We start from the raw sequence: 14,072 nt of genomic DNA on the forward strand, positions 1-14,072 counted from the left end.
AAAACACACATACAAAAAATCCATGTACTTTTCCTAGGATATGGACATACACAGTACAGTGCTTGATTTTTCAGATGTAACCCAGAGAGTCGTCTGATCCTCAGGAGTTCTACTGCTTGATTATATAGGCTGGGTTCATTCTTTTGAGTCTGTCCCTTGAGAAGAAGGATTATTTGGAAGGCTACATGGACAGTAAAGCAGAAAAACTAAGGACAATTGTCCCTGTATGTGGGAGAGAAGACATCGTTAGCTCAAGTGAACAATGATGCAGTTTCATGGATTGCTGGCTGATCACTGTATAAACATCTGTTAAACTCAGCAGCATGCTGCTTTTCCTCTACTGTAAAATAATTAATTTATTACTTATGTGTTCCCTTTGCATTTATTTCCAGGTTGCTTTTAGTAGAAGACAGGTGAAGAGGTCGATCATTCCAAGTTTTGAATCTGAAATGATTATGTAAGACCAGTAGCATCATGCTGGACATTTCTGAGGTAACAGAAATTTCTTGTGATTCTATGGAGAGACCAGGAGTGGACTGATGACATAGTACCAGGGATAGCCCATTCTGTTATCTAATAGGGACTACTTAAATTAGTCTAAAAAGAGGCAGAACTCACTTGCATTGGAAGTATGCTTACATTTTGATCCCGGTTTCACAGCTGCTGAACAAGAGGTAGGCTATTTCAGCAGAACACCAGTAAACTGTCTCCAAGACAGACTTTACACTCCCAGACTTCTCCTGCAATGTGCTAACACTGTTTTGCTAAAAATTATGTGTTTTACATGTTCTTAATTCCCCCTCCCCGATGTCATGCAAAAAGTATGGCTGCACATGGGCTAGTCCCTAACTCTGAGATCACAACTCTAACTCTGACTAATCACTAATTGCGCAGAACTCCATGCTGCATCCCACCTTGTAAATGAACTGTCCAGGAATGGGCTACACCACCACAGATATGAAAATACTTCTTTTTTTCTGGTGATCCTAAGTGGTTTTGAGTCCATGACTGGAAAAAGAATCCTGGGAACAGAACTAGACAGGCTGACAAATCATACGGGTCATGCCTAATGTGCATAAACAATATTCATGCAAGTATTGTTAGTAAAATCCCATGCTATGTTTGCTCTCTGAAAGCATGTGGATACCAACTTGAAACAGCCATTGCAGCTGGCTCACCTCCTCAGCTGATGGAGAATGGGAAGTGGGGGAGCAGAATTCTTGGGGATTATGCAAGGTAATCAGCTATGTAATCAGAGCACGAGTCCCTCACACATGTCTGTCAAGAACTTCTAGTTCACTAACAAGGCCCCAGGCAGGATGAGGAAGGGAAGGTGGAATGATGTGGTAATGCTGGAAGATGGCGGGTGCTGACTAATAATCAGCTCCATGTCCTGCATTCCCTCTAGTCCTTAGCTGCCACAGCTAGCACCTTAAATGGTCTGTATCTCCTAGATATGCTCCCATTCTCCTCCACACCAGAATTCTGGGCACTCATCCAACCCAAAAACTAGTACACACACAAAAACTAGAACACTGCACTGTGACTGTGACAAAATTCTGAGCAGTCTTACAGCACACAACTTGGTCTTTGAACTACTGCAGATAGTCACCAGCTTGCAATTCTTAGGGAGTGTTGGGTGGAGTTGGAAGGGTGGCGCCTTCTTGTCAAATCTGGCACCTGAAGCAACTATAACCATAGATGCCTGGTCCTAGGGCACCTACTGAAATTTTTTTAAGAATCTCCACAATCCTGAGAAAGAGAAACGCCCTAATACAAAGTACTTGCTACCTTTCTTGCCACAGGTCTCATCCAAGCTCTCTTGAAAAAAATTAGGTGTGGTATAATGTTCCAGAAAGTCAGCTGCAGCCTTTGATTTAAAGACAGACTGTTCTGGGGTCTTGGAAATATAAATTGGCTGGTTTCCCTAAAGTGTTCTAGGTAGGATCACATCCCAGTATAATGCAGCTTAGCAGCAGCAAAGCTCCACTACCAGGAAATTGCATTTCTCCAGCTTTTGACAACCAGAAACTGGAGACTACTGCATGAAGTGATTTGCACATACCGCTGGGTGTGGTATGGCGTGCTTTAGCAATGAAAATATAGGTGCAACACATGGGACTGTGCTGGAATCCTGCTGTAACATTTTGGGGAGACTGGAGACGGGTTAGTTCACACTGGTTGGGAGCAGCGGCATGAATCCTGCTTAAAGGGGCAGAACTTGAGTACAACCCAACATCCCAACATATCCTTGTCCAAGCTTCTCCATGAAGCTCCAAAATCACTCCAGAGCAAACTATAGAAGAAGCATACATATAAGTAAACATGGATAATTGGACAGCTAGAATTTTGTGTATCCTGTTGGATGCAAGCTCACATTACAGTAAAGACATAACCAAAATCAAGTGGTCCAATCTTTCATCACAGTCTGTTTAAGAAAGCCAAGTTCCTGACAGGCTCTGAATTACTGTGCCACAGACAGACATCCTTTGAGATGCTACAATGCCTGATGTGGACAATTTCAGTAAAGCCTCCAACAGAGCAAGACATGCACCACACTTAAGCCAATACCAGAGACAGTGAGCATCTTTCAAATACTAAAATTTATTTTCAACTCACTTGCTCTTCCTGCTGGGGAACTCTGGAGAGCTGGGACTAGATGATCCATCAGACTTCAGGTCAAAGAAAGTTCCTGGACTGTCCAACACTCTTTGTATCCTCTCTGTGGTGTCTCTGCTGGGAGAAAAGAGAAACCAGCTATACTCCAGGGCCAGAGTTAACTACCATCTATTCTAACACTCCATACAAGACACTGTAGAAAGCTGTATCTCCTCTATACACGTAAAAGGGAAGCAAACACAGCTGTGCTGAAAAGGGCAGACTCCTTAGATGTGACATGTAACATCTGGAAATGGCCAACTTTAAGCTCCTTTTGAATTGATATAAAGGCCTGAATTAATTTCAGTATTCACCATTATTTTTTAACTTTTTCCTCTATCCTCCCCATTCCACTGGTCTTAAGAAGCTACAGAATTTAACAGAGAGCATAAATATGATGGCTACAAAAGTGTTAGTGCTACTAGGACTTGTCAAGATACCACTGAAGAAAGTTGTCTGTGTGAGTAACTGAAATGAGAGGTACATTTAATTAAAGAAAGGAAAACTAAGGGATTTCGGGGGATTTCTTAGAGCTTCAGTGATGGAGCTTGTCACAAAGTTCTTCCTCTGCTCTCTTGGTCAGTTGACCCTACCTGTGCCCCTCACATAAAAGTTTCTGATACCCTCACTTATGCTAATAAAATTGTTTGTGAGACTGGAATTTACCCTAACAAAAAGTAATTCTAAAATTAAAACAACCCTGAAACTCCTACAACAAGCTAACAAGGGGGATGGACTGGGTCAGCTCTGTCAGCAAAGCCTCCATATGTTTAAATTACAGCTTCAGGGTGAAGTCACATGTGACACTTTGAGCTCACTGTTCCCAGAAAGAGAGCATGCTCCAGCCTCCTTCATTCTTGCTGAGTGCACTTTCCACCAGTCCTGGTACCCATCAGACTTCTCCATGAGCCAGTTCATGGCAGAACCTGGCAGACAATCCAGTGAAAGAAAGTTGATACTTTTTCTATTTGATTAATGGGCTGAATCAGTTCCATGAAAGGCCCACTAGGGATTTGAGCAATCATCACAAGGAATAGACAGGATTGGGTAGATGAAAGGGACAGAAGGGAAGTATCACATCTGCTTTCAATAACAATGAACTGCTAGAGCAGTTGCTAGTGAAACTGCACCTTCAAGAATGACTCAAAAAGTCTTTCAGAAAAAACAAACTAAGGCTCCCTGTTCCTCACATCTAAGTTTACAAGTAAGCAAAAGGAAAGCTAAATAAGCCAATTAGTTCATCAGGTATCTCTAAGCAAAGAGCAGGGGGAAAAAAGAAAATAAATCCAGAGGTTTTCCTTGTAGTAGGAAAGTTTTACAGATCCTTCAAGGGGATAGAAACAGTTGCTGTACACAAAGTAATGGACTGAAGGACACAGCTGCCTATGGTACAATAGTATTTAAAGTAGAGACAAGCTGTGGCTACTCTGATAGCTTAGACTGCTACAGGGCAGTTGTCTCTGAAGACTTAATTTTTCTCAAAAGTTCTATTTTTATTCAGATTAGGTCATAGGCACCTCATTAAGAAAGAAGGGAAAATGCAGTAGTTTCCTCCTAAAATAACTAGTTTCCACTTTAGAGATGACTTTCCCTCTTTTGCACCCAGTCTTTAAGCTATTTTCTGGAATTCTTGCAACTGGGAAAACTGCACATTAGATGCAGAGCATTCACATGACTTTTGAGACTCTGTATAATCTTAAAATGATGTCTCAGCTAGTGCTGAGAGAAATTTATCATTTAAGTAAATAATTTCTTGTGACCAGTAGACAACTTTTGAATGGTTACAATTCTGTCAAACATGACAAATCACTCCTTGAAGCAGTATATTATCCTTTAATTATAATTATTTCTCAGATGATCTAACTTAAACACTAGTCATTTGGACTTGAAGCTTTTTTAAATAAATCCTGTAAGTTAGCAGAAGTTTTGCCTATTTGAATATTTTAACATGAAAACAAACAAACAATCAAGTATCCCCTTCCTAAATACCAGCCTTTCATCTGACTCTCTTCTGAAAGTGGTGAGTGAAGAGCAGGAAACTCAAGAGTGCTGGGTAATATTGCACAATATTTAAGTGATCTTACAATGTTCCTCCACCTATTTCCTCCATTCTTACTCAAATACTGATTCTCTTTAATTCCAAATACCCTCTTTTATTTTGTCTGTTTCTGTTATTTGTCCATTTCTCCATCAGTCGATAATCAGTCCCTTTTCTTCCCATTCCAACCATTTCTGTTTTAGTTCTCATTCCTGATGGTTCCCCCTCTGCCTATATGTGCCTTTCTATGTTCCTTTTCTCACCTCCTCGTTTTTATTTTTACCCTCTTTGTCTTGTCTCCCCACAGCTCATACCTCTTTTCCTCCTGTATGTTTTCAATGCCAATGGCACTACTCCGTCTCCCCTGGAAGCGACTGGCTCGAGGACGTGATGGACTCCTACCAGGCAAGGCAAAAGACTAGAAAAAAGGAAAGCATGACAGAAAGGAGAGGAACAACACAGGAAAAGCTGTGCAGAGCTGCAACCACAGGAGAAGAGTTTGCAATGTAGGTCCAGATCCTCTCCTTTACTGCAATACAAGAGCTCAGCTCCACCTGTGCAAGGAGTACTTTCTGTCAGCGAGCAAAAGCAGCCAGGGCTTACAAAGGTGGTGTGAGAAAGGGACAGTTATAAAGAAACAAAGGCAGAACACAGCCAGTGTACAGAGAAACAGGCTTGGGAAGGGAGGTATCCCCATATGGTGAGAGGAGAGGCAGAACCAGAAAGACAAAGAAAACCAGAAGTTAAAGGAGCAAAGGAGGCAGCAAACCCAAGTCATTAGTACGCTGTGACTTTGTTGTATTGACATAAGGAATGCATACAACCAAGTAAACTGTCACCAAGAAATCTTCACTCTGAAGGGCACCTTCTTGGCTTACTCAGAGATGGGGTTTTTTTGTAGTTTGCCTGTATTGACATCACTAGTGCAGAGACCACAACCAGCTGGATGCACTTTGCCCAAGGCAATCATATTTTCAGTATCAGAAACATGGATCCTTTTCTGGAAAGATTTGTGATAGATTTTTAATTCATTGGTCACATATATTTAGTATCCCTATCAAATAAGAAAAGTTTTGACAGTGACTAGAAATATTAATTCTTTTTCTCACCCCAAACTTTATTAATTCTGCTCTTTGTTCCCAACATGCAAATTCTATTTACAGCAAAACAGCACCTGGAATACCTTGTGCACCAGAAAATAGTCTGATTGATGAAATCAAAGAAAATGAAACAGTTCTAGTGTCCTTATGTTCTCAGGCCTTGCCATATGACAATACAGTACCATTCTAGCCAAACCACAGTGCATGCATTTTTTAACACATGGCACCGTACAGGATCTAATCCAGGATATCAGAGATAGATGTCTGATATAGAATCATGTTTGGCTTTCTTCTCCCAGTCTGCATCAATCTCAGCTCTAGTTTACACATGAACTGGGGCTAGAGATGGGCACAGACAAAACAGACTGCAACACACGCTGTCACCACTTGTGAAATGGGATGATACAACAAAAAGATTCACAGTGGGACAAGAGGACAAACTAATAGGGAAGGAAATGTATGAGTGGTTACAAAATACAAAGGTATGCCGGGTTCTCTTCTTACAGCTCACCCGAATACCTTACCGCAGCAATGGCCTTAGGGCCCTCGGCGACACTCTGGCTGAGGGCAAGGCCAGCTGTAGCTGGGCGGCTGGGCAGGGTGGCTGGCTGCTGCTTTCTCATGGATATCCCCATGGTATCCAGGCTCTGGCTGCGGCCTCTGATCACCCGCTGAACAGGAGGGAGGCAGGGAAACAGACAAACACAGATATACACATATAGACATGCACACGGTAGGGTAGTGTGAGAAGCACCACAGATTGAGTGGGAAGTTGTGACAGACTGACACCAGAACCACACAGATCCTAATTCCTAGAAGTCAGCACCTTAGATTGGTTCTAGCTGATTCATGGAGCTCTGGGAAGAGCTCTTCATCAAGTATATTCTCTAGTTTCACTTCTCTTCTCCTATTGCAATCAATAGAGGTTTCCTACCAGTATCCCAGCACACTAGATTAAACAGCATCATCTGGAGCAGTCCTATCCAGTACAGGCTATAAAACACAAAATCAAACTCCTGTTCAAGACTGTAAGGTTCAGTCTCATATGAACTTGAGTTCTGGTTTCAATGGGAAAGCAGCCATATAAAAATCTGCATCATTTAAAAAAGCCATTTTCTGAATTAACTCAGCCTTTTCCAGCCTTTTACAAATGTCATCTGTATACATGATGTGCAAATCCCAGCATCTGCCAGAAGTCATAAAAGGACATTTTGGGAGAACTAGTGTAAGATGTGGATAGGTTAAAATTCATGGTTAGCAACAGAGGCAGTTTGTATGTAAAAAAACAAACCCTCACCAAAGTATCCCAGACCTGACCAAAGCTACGCACACAGCTACCAAACATATTTGTGAACAGGTCAGTTTTACAGACCTTAGTAACTCTAATTGACCGAACATACAAAGCCATAAAATCATCTGAAGAAATGCTATTTATAACACATCTCTCTTTCCAGAGAGATAACTTTTTATATAAAAGAAGTGGCAAGGCACTTCCCACGTTAAGTGGGAAAGGCCAAGTAGACAGAATAGTAAAGCACTAAAGATTCTCTCTGTATAACCAGTTCAAAACTCAGTTTGCCCATTCATACAAAACCTTTGCTTTCTCATATCAATTATCTTCATCGCTTCTAAAAGAAAGTTCGGTCACCTGGTTTATTTTTAAAACATCAACAATAAAAACCTCCTAACATGCCATCTACATTGAAAAAGGCAAATTAACTCGGGCTTTTAGAGGGTAAAGAAAGCTCCAGTTTTTCTAGACAGTACACTCAGAGATAAGTTAGAAACTTTTGCAGTGGCTCCTGCAATTCTTTCGGCTATAATGAAAATTAATTGAAAGAGGTCTGCTGCAGGAACTGAAAGCCCCTTGCTCCTAGTTATTACAATTCCTCTTGCAAACACTGACTCCTTCTTCTGTAAGTCATGGAATAAAATCATATCTGACACTTGACACACCAACACAAAGCATAAAGAGTTTGGCTTCTAAGGGCCAGTATGGAATTTAGACCACACTATAGGTTTGTAGAAAGGCTCACCTTGAAGTTCTCGAGGAAGCCCCCACTGCCATTCTCTATCTTATCATCCTCCCCTACAGGTAATCCCATCATACTGCGGCTGCGAAGCTGCAGCTCCTCAAAAAGGCTCTCCAAGAGGGCACTCCGAGTTCTTTCCTGCATCAACATTGGGAATCAGAACAGTTTTTATTGGGAGCAGAGAGATTTTTTCTTGTTTTTTCAATGTCTCACATCCTTCTTAAAAAAAACCCCCAACAAACAAAAAAAAACCCCAAAAGACCAACAATGAGAACAAAACCCCATGAAAATAATTTTAAACAGTATGAAGTAGTTTTAACTGCATAGTTACAGTATATATTGCAGTAACACCCAGCCCCTTCAAACTCTGTCTAAAGCAAGTCATAAAGGACACTTCTTTACTGCTGATGAAACAGAGACATGGCTTTTTTCTAGATCAGGCAACAGCAGAGTCTGGAACAGAATTTTGGTACCTTAAACCAAAAATCAGTGATATCAGCATGCATCCTCTAGCATAATACTGAATTTCAGCTAATACAGAATTTCCTCCAGCAAAGTATATGCATCATATTCCCATCCTTACTTGAGGATTAGATTTTTATATTAAAATGTACCTGTTCATATTCTATCACACCTACTAAGAAATGTGAAGGAAATATCCCATAACTGAGTATAAAATCACATTTCATCTTCCTTTCTTAAGCAACACAAAACTAGAAGTCAGAAATTTTGCTTTATTCTCTTTGTGTGATAATAATATATTTATTATATATATATAATTATTATATTTCATTGAGTCAGCCAGATAACAGACCCACCTCTAATTTAGCAAATCTCTCAGCTCGATAGCAGCTGTACTCGGCGTTGATGAGCTTGACCAGAAGGAATTCACGAAACTCTGCACTCTACAAGACAAGATGAAGACTAGACTAAACTGAAGATGAAAACACTAGTAAAAATATCACATTATAAAAACTCTGCCTCCTACTCTTTGGACCTCCAAAGTGCTCTAGCCAGACTGATAATACTGACTCAGAACACAAGTGTGTGCACCACGTTTCCTGCCAACTAACACTGGACCAGAGAAACAAACCTTTTTAAATATGGCTGGATTTGGCAGTGGTGGTCCAAAGAAGGGGACATCATCTCGGGCTGTGACTGAAACCTGAAATAATGTAAGGGGAAAAAAATGAATATCAGAACACAAGTGAGACCATCAAACTACTACAATAGATCTGATTCCTCCTAAATAATTTACTTATAAAAAAGAGATGTAATACAGTGTCCTGTGCATCCCTCTGTTCCTGAACTCAGTGGATGGATGTGCTCATTTATCTCTCAGAAACTCAGCCAGCCACATGTGCACACAGCAAGAGCAATAAAAAAAGCTGAACTGACTGCTTTTTAAAAAAATATTTTAAATAATAACTAGTATAACCAGTATATTTAGGAACAAAAAAATGCTCCTATTCAGCCCACAAGACCAACCTCCACTAAAGAACTTTTGTCAGTGTGGTTGTTCTGACCTGTTTTTTTTTACAGAGAATCCTTGGGGGAGACATGCTGCACACTGAGGGGAATATCTCAGTGCCACTGCCTCTGGGAGTCACAGGTGGAAAACATGCAAATGCATTTTCCCAGTAAGAGATAGGTTTCATTTGTTTTAGCATGCTCCTACCTGACATACCAATGTGTAAAGTAACTGTAATGCAGCCCAGTTTTTACATGGTCACTTGTTTCTTCACAGTACTTACCAATAATTATATGTAGCTATCTTACCAAATACATACAGTACTTCACAATATTTCACAAGGGTTTTTTTTTTTGTCATGATTGAGCTGAAACAAGACCATTATTTGTCCTTTCATACAAAAGGGAACAATGTCATAACAACCACAACTGCCTCAAAACAACAAATAAATGTCACAGAGCCACTGAGAGGTGTGAGTTTAATGAAAGGAAGAAGGAAATGGGCTTTTGATTAAATTCAGATTTCTCATATTTAGGCCATCTCCACTAATTACAAAGTCTCCATCTCTCTCCTAATAGATATCTACCCGTTTAAATCCTGCTTTGCATTTTTAGTTTTCTGATTGCAAAAATTGATTCTGTGAAATAAATTCCATTAATACTCCACTTTAACAGGAGGCACTAAAGCTTAAGTAAATGGAACAAGGGATGGCAAAGAAATCTTTCAAATGGCAGTCTTTTGTATACTACAGTGCTCTCAAGGCAGCATCAGTTAAAGCTCCTTTAGAACTAAAGCCTTTACAGAAAACTGCATTGGCTCAAGGGTAATTACTGGGATAATTTCTTCTTCATGGAATGAAGCAGCCCTATTACACTAACAACAACAAAAACAACAAAAAAGTTACTGCAGACAGGCAAAGATGAAAACAATGGCAGGAGCACACACAACAAGTAGCAAGTTTTCCCAGCTCTTTTCTTGTCATTAAAAAGTCCAGTGAATTTTTGTGGCCTACAAAACAGAGCAAGAGAACTGGAAAACCAGCTGGTTTCTAGTGAAAGCTTTGCTGCCCAAAGCATAGGGAACAAGGGAAGATGGTAGCTCCACCACCAACACCCTCTTGGTGGAAGAGGAGATGGGGATACTGTCCTAATTATGATATTCTTGGTGTTCCTGTAGACCTCCTAGGCATAAGGACTCATCATCACCATATCAAAATCCCTACATAATACAACACATGGCACTTGAGATTAAAATGTTTCTACAATGGAGAATCCATCATAAATCCAAGTTTCTTTGTATTTTCTGCTCTCTCAGCATCACTGAAAGTTGAACATAAAGTTATACAGATATCCATACAGTGTGAGAGAGAATGAGCTGTGTCCAAAGGCCGCAGATAATTAATCTGGGCTCTAGCAGGGCTTCTTTCAGCTGGAAGGCCCTAACAGGTAACACATCTCTGCCAGATAGGCACCAGGTCTGGAATCCCCAAAAGCAGGTGTAGCTGGCTTGGATTCCATAGTTAGGTCAAGCAGCTGTATCTGACTAGCAGCCTCAAGCAGTGCAAGTTTCAAGCACTTTGCTGTGCAGCATGGGCAATGCAGACATGAATTTTACCTGACTGACACAATGCAACCGAGACAACCCCCAAAGCGTGATCAATTGTGGCTCATGCTCTGTGATATAAACAAATTTTTTTACCTGAATTCTTTCTGCTTCAATTCCAAAGCTTTAAGCCTCAGAAATTAATCAGCTACTTAGAAAAGCATACAACTTAACGCAGCTTTCAGGTATAGATACTCAAGAAATGAGGATGACATCTGGCTGAATCTGCACCTCTCCCAAAGGCCCAAGAACCCGTTTCCACTTCAAGGATCAAAATCAATACAGGTTAATCTATTGATCCTGGTTACCTTGTAGAGAGTGTCCCCAGTGGTGCTATGAGTGAGCTGAACTACCACATAAGCATGTAGGAAATTAGAAGCAATCATATCAGGGACAAAAGGTGTGCTTTCATCCTGGAAAATGATGGCTACGATATCATTCCCAATGTGACGCTTCCGCTGAAGCTGGAGAGGAAATAAATAATGAGGAGAGAAGGCAGGTGAAAAAGAGTGGAACAGTGTGATGGGATCTCAAACATCAGTCTGCCTAACATCTCAAACCCATCTGTTCAACAAACCCCTCATCACTACTTTTGCCATTACTCCAGCCATAATTTCCAACATTACAGAGTCAATCATTGTCCCCTCTATGCAGTCCTTCAAATACCCCTCCTCTCCCAGCCACACTGTTGTAACCCTTATTCATCCTTTTGATACCTGCTGGGAATCTCCCTCTGTGAAGGGCAGCTTTGTGGACACATGAAACATGATCTCCTTCCCCCGGAAATTTGTATAGACTGACTCGGTGCCTGTTTGACCTCTGGTAACATCCAAGCCTCCCCGGAACCTGAGCAAATCCACACCATGCCACAGGTCAGGCAGTACAGGAATGAGAGAGCAGAGAGAAGACAGACAGTATCAGTAAGACTACTACATCAGGACTATTAAAGGTGATTTTTAGGAAATCAATGATAGGGAGGCACCAAGTCTTCCCCAAACCAATGCAATGACTGAAGCTGCACCATGTTTGTGCTGGTGAACATACCAGCTTGTTAAAAGCCATGAAGTTAAACCAGGGATCCTCAAAGTAGCTACCTTTTTTTGCATTCTTCTGAGAAACACACGCTATATGTTAGAACTACAGAAGGGATGAGATCCCTTACAGAAAGAGCCTGAAACAATATTGCCCCATACCACTACGAAACAAACTTGTATTTGCACTGCCAAGTAAAATTATTCTCTGCTGATGCTGCGGGTCAGATTGAGATACCAGGAGACCTTTAAATGAAAATACCAGCAGAGACCTAAGCTCCAAGTAGCTCTCAGTCATGATGGCCAACAAAAGCATTCGGGGCTTCTTCACCTGCACTGGGTTTCTGAAGACACAGCACTTCTCTGGAAGCTGGGCTGTAACAGAGTCACAGCCTCTGAACACATGATGTTCCCTAACTTAATCTGGCTTGTCAGCTGCCTTGGGTACGCACCCACGGAAATCCTGCAGCTGAATCTTGTCACCAAGGAAATCCAGGAACTCCAGGAATCCCTGACTCTCTACTGTGTTACTGAAGACTTCTTCTTCAGTTGTCTACAGAAGGAAAGCACAAGTAGTAAGAAGCACAATGAGTACAAAAATATTTGCAGTAATTTCTATAGACAGTTCAACCAACAAACATCTGTGCTTGAATACATTTCTGACCTGAGTCCCCCATGGTGCTGGGGTCCCGTGCCTCAGCCCCAAGCTGCCATAAGTGTTAAGAGTTAGGGTTCAGAGATCCACAAAGCCTATACTGCCAGAGACATTGTGGGTGGAAGAAGCATGCAAAGGGAACCATGGCACCGCACAAACACTGCTGCCTCCATGCCATTGCTTCTGGACAGTGCAGACATTGCTATTACATCCTTTAAGCTAAGAAAACTGACTCTTTTCATTTTGCCCCAAGTACCATGGGATCTGATGGGTCTTACCTGTCCAGGTTTTTGGTAGATGACCCCAAATTTGAAGTTATTGCTTATGACGTGTTCATCAAATGCAACAATAAGCTGCGAGGCCTGAGATAATGAAAACAGAAATTGTCAACTGGATGTCATTATCCAGACCTTGATGGAAAAGTGATATACACATATATCAGAACACTGTACCTTGGGATACAGGACAGGAAAGAAGCGTTCAACATTCACATCCTCACACAGTAGCTGTTGAGTGAGAGAGACAGGAAAACATAAGTGTGATTATCATGTGTTCTGGCTTGTTGCAGGCTTCACAGTATAGGCACCATATATAATTATCTGACAGGAGCCCCTTCAGGCAAAAATTCTGAGGTAAAATTAGAAGAGAAAGAAGAAAAGGCAAATGGAAGGGTAAAAGGGAACTATATAATAGTTCTATTGGTGAATAGTAGAAAAAGACGGAAATGGGAGGACAGAGGGGAAAATAACTTGAAGAATGAGGCCTTAAGACAAACAGGCAAGCATGAACCTCACCTTTGCCATCTGAACAGCATTGGGAAACTCATTCAGACAGGAAATGGGAATTAGATCATGTTTGGTGCCAGTACGAGTCCTGACATAGAACAAAAAAGGCATTAGAAACTGATGGCTGAAGGGAGACACAAGCAACACTGGATCTTTAAAGAAAGCGTTGCCATTCCTTCAGAGTATTGTTAAAGCAGTTAATTCCAGAGGGTTAATTTTAACCATGGTGCATAGAATCACTGGAAAAGCAAGGTATTTTCAATTCTTACTGCCCATCACTTGTTGTGGTGAGCAGAGAAAACAAAACAGGAGCCTTGGTGTCTTTGCTCCTTTGCACTCTTGTCTGCCTTGAAGAAGTATTTTGCTTCCCCCCCACACCATTTTCTTTCAAAGAAATCTAAATGTCAAAGTACAATTCATGGACACAGAATAATAAGGGATCTCCATGATCAGTGAGGGCTTGAAAGATTGTTAAAAGGTCTGTTAGAAACAGCCTAGAAAAGCAGATCTATGCAAAGTAAAGGAGGTAGAAACTGGTGTAGCATTGTTCCAGAAAGCTGACAGAGGAAAGCTGCCTTCCTCTTTGTATGTGTATTTAAGGAGAAATATATTTCTAATGAAGAAGAAATATTGGGCTGTCAAAAGCCTCTTCAAACCATTATAAACAAGCTATTGAACAAAAAGTACTGCATACAATAA

General features: G+C 41.0%; 1 protein-coding gene across 6 annotated transcripts in view; it reads right to left on the reverse strand.

Annotated features, from left to right (window-relative positions):
* The window catches only part of LOC135294552 (rap1 GTPase-activating protein 1-like), a 41,481-nt gene that overhangs the window by 2,176 nt on the left and 25,233 nt on the right, over positions 1-14,072 (reverse strand). For 2 of the 6 annotated variants that reach the window (XR_010356633.1, XR_010356632.1), the window contains exons 8-17: positions 13,383-13,461; positions 13,041-13,094; positions 12,867-12,950; positions 12,386-12,486; positions 11,619-11,748; positions 11,211-11,366; positions 8,923-8,994; positions 8,648-8,734; positions 7,833-7,967; positions 2,620-2,733 (exon numbers count right to left, since the gene is read on the reverse strand). Coding sequence is in view for 4 of the 6 variants with exons in the window: in XM_064409971.1 (XP_064266041.1) it covers positions 2,616-2,736; positions 5,011-5,114; positions 6,321-6,467; positions 7,833-7,967; positions 8,648-8,734; positions 8,923-8,994; positions 11,211-11,366; positions 11,619-11,748; positions 12,386-12,486; positions 12,867-12,950; positions 13,041-13,094; positions 13,383-13,461 (1,270 nt within the window). In the remaining 2 variants the exon portion in view is untranslated. The other 4 variants (XM_064409970.1, XM_064409969.1, XM_064409971.1 and 1 more) reach the window with 4 other exon arrangements.

Source organism: Passer domesticus, chromosome 2 (genome assembly GCF_036417665.1).
Source record: "Passer domesticus isolate bPasDom1 chromosome 2, bPasDom1.hap1, whole genome shotgun sequence".
NCBI classification, from domain to species: Eukaryota; Metazoa; Chordata; class Aves; order Passeriformes; family Passeridae; genus Passer; species Passer domesticus.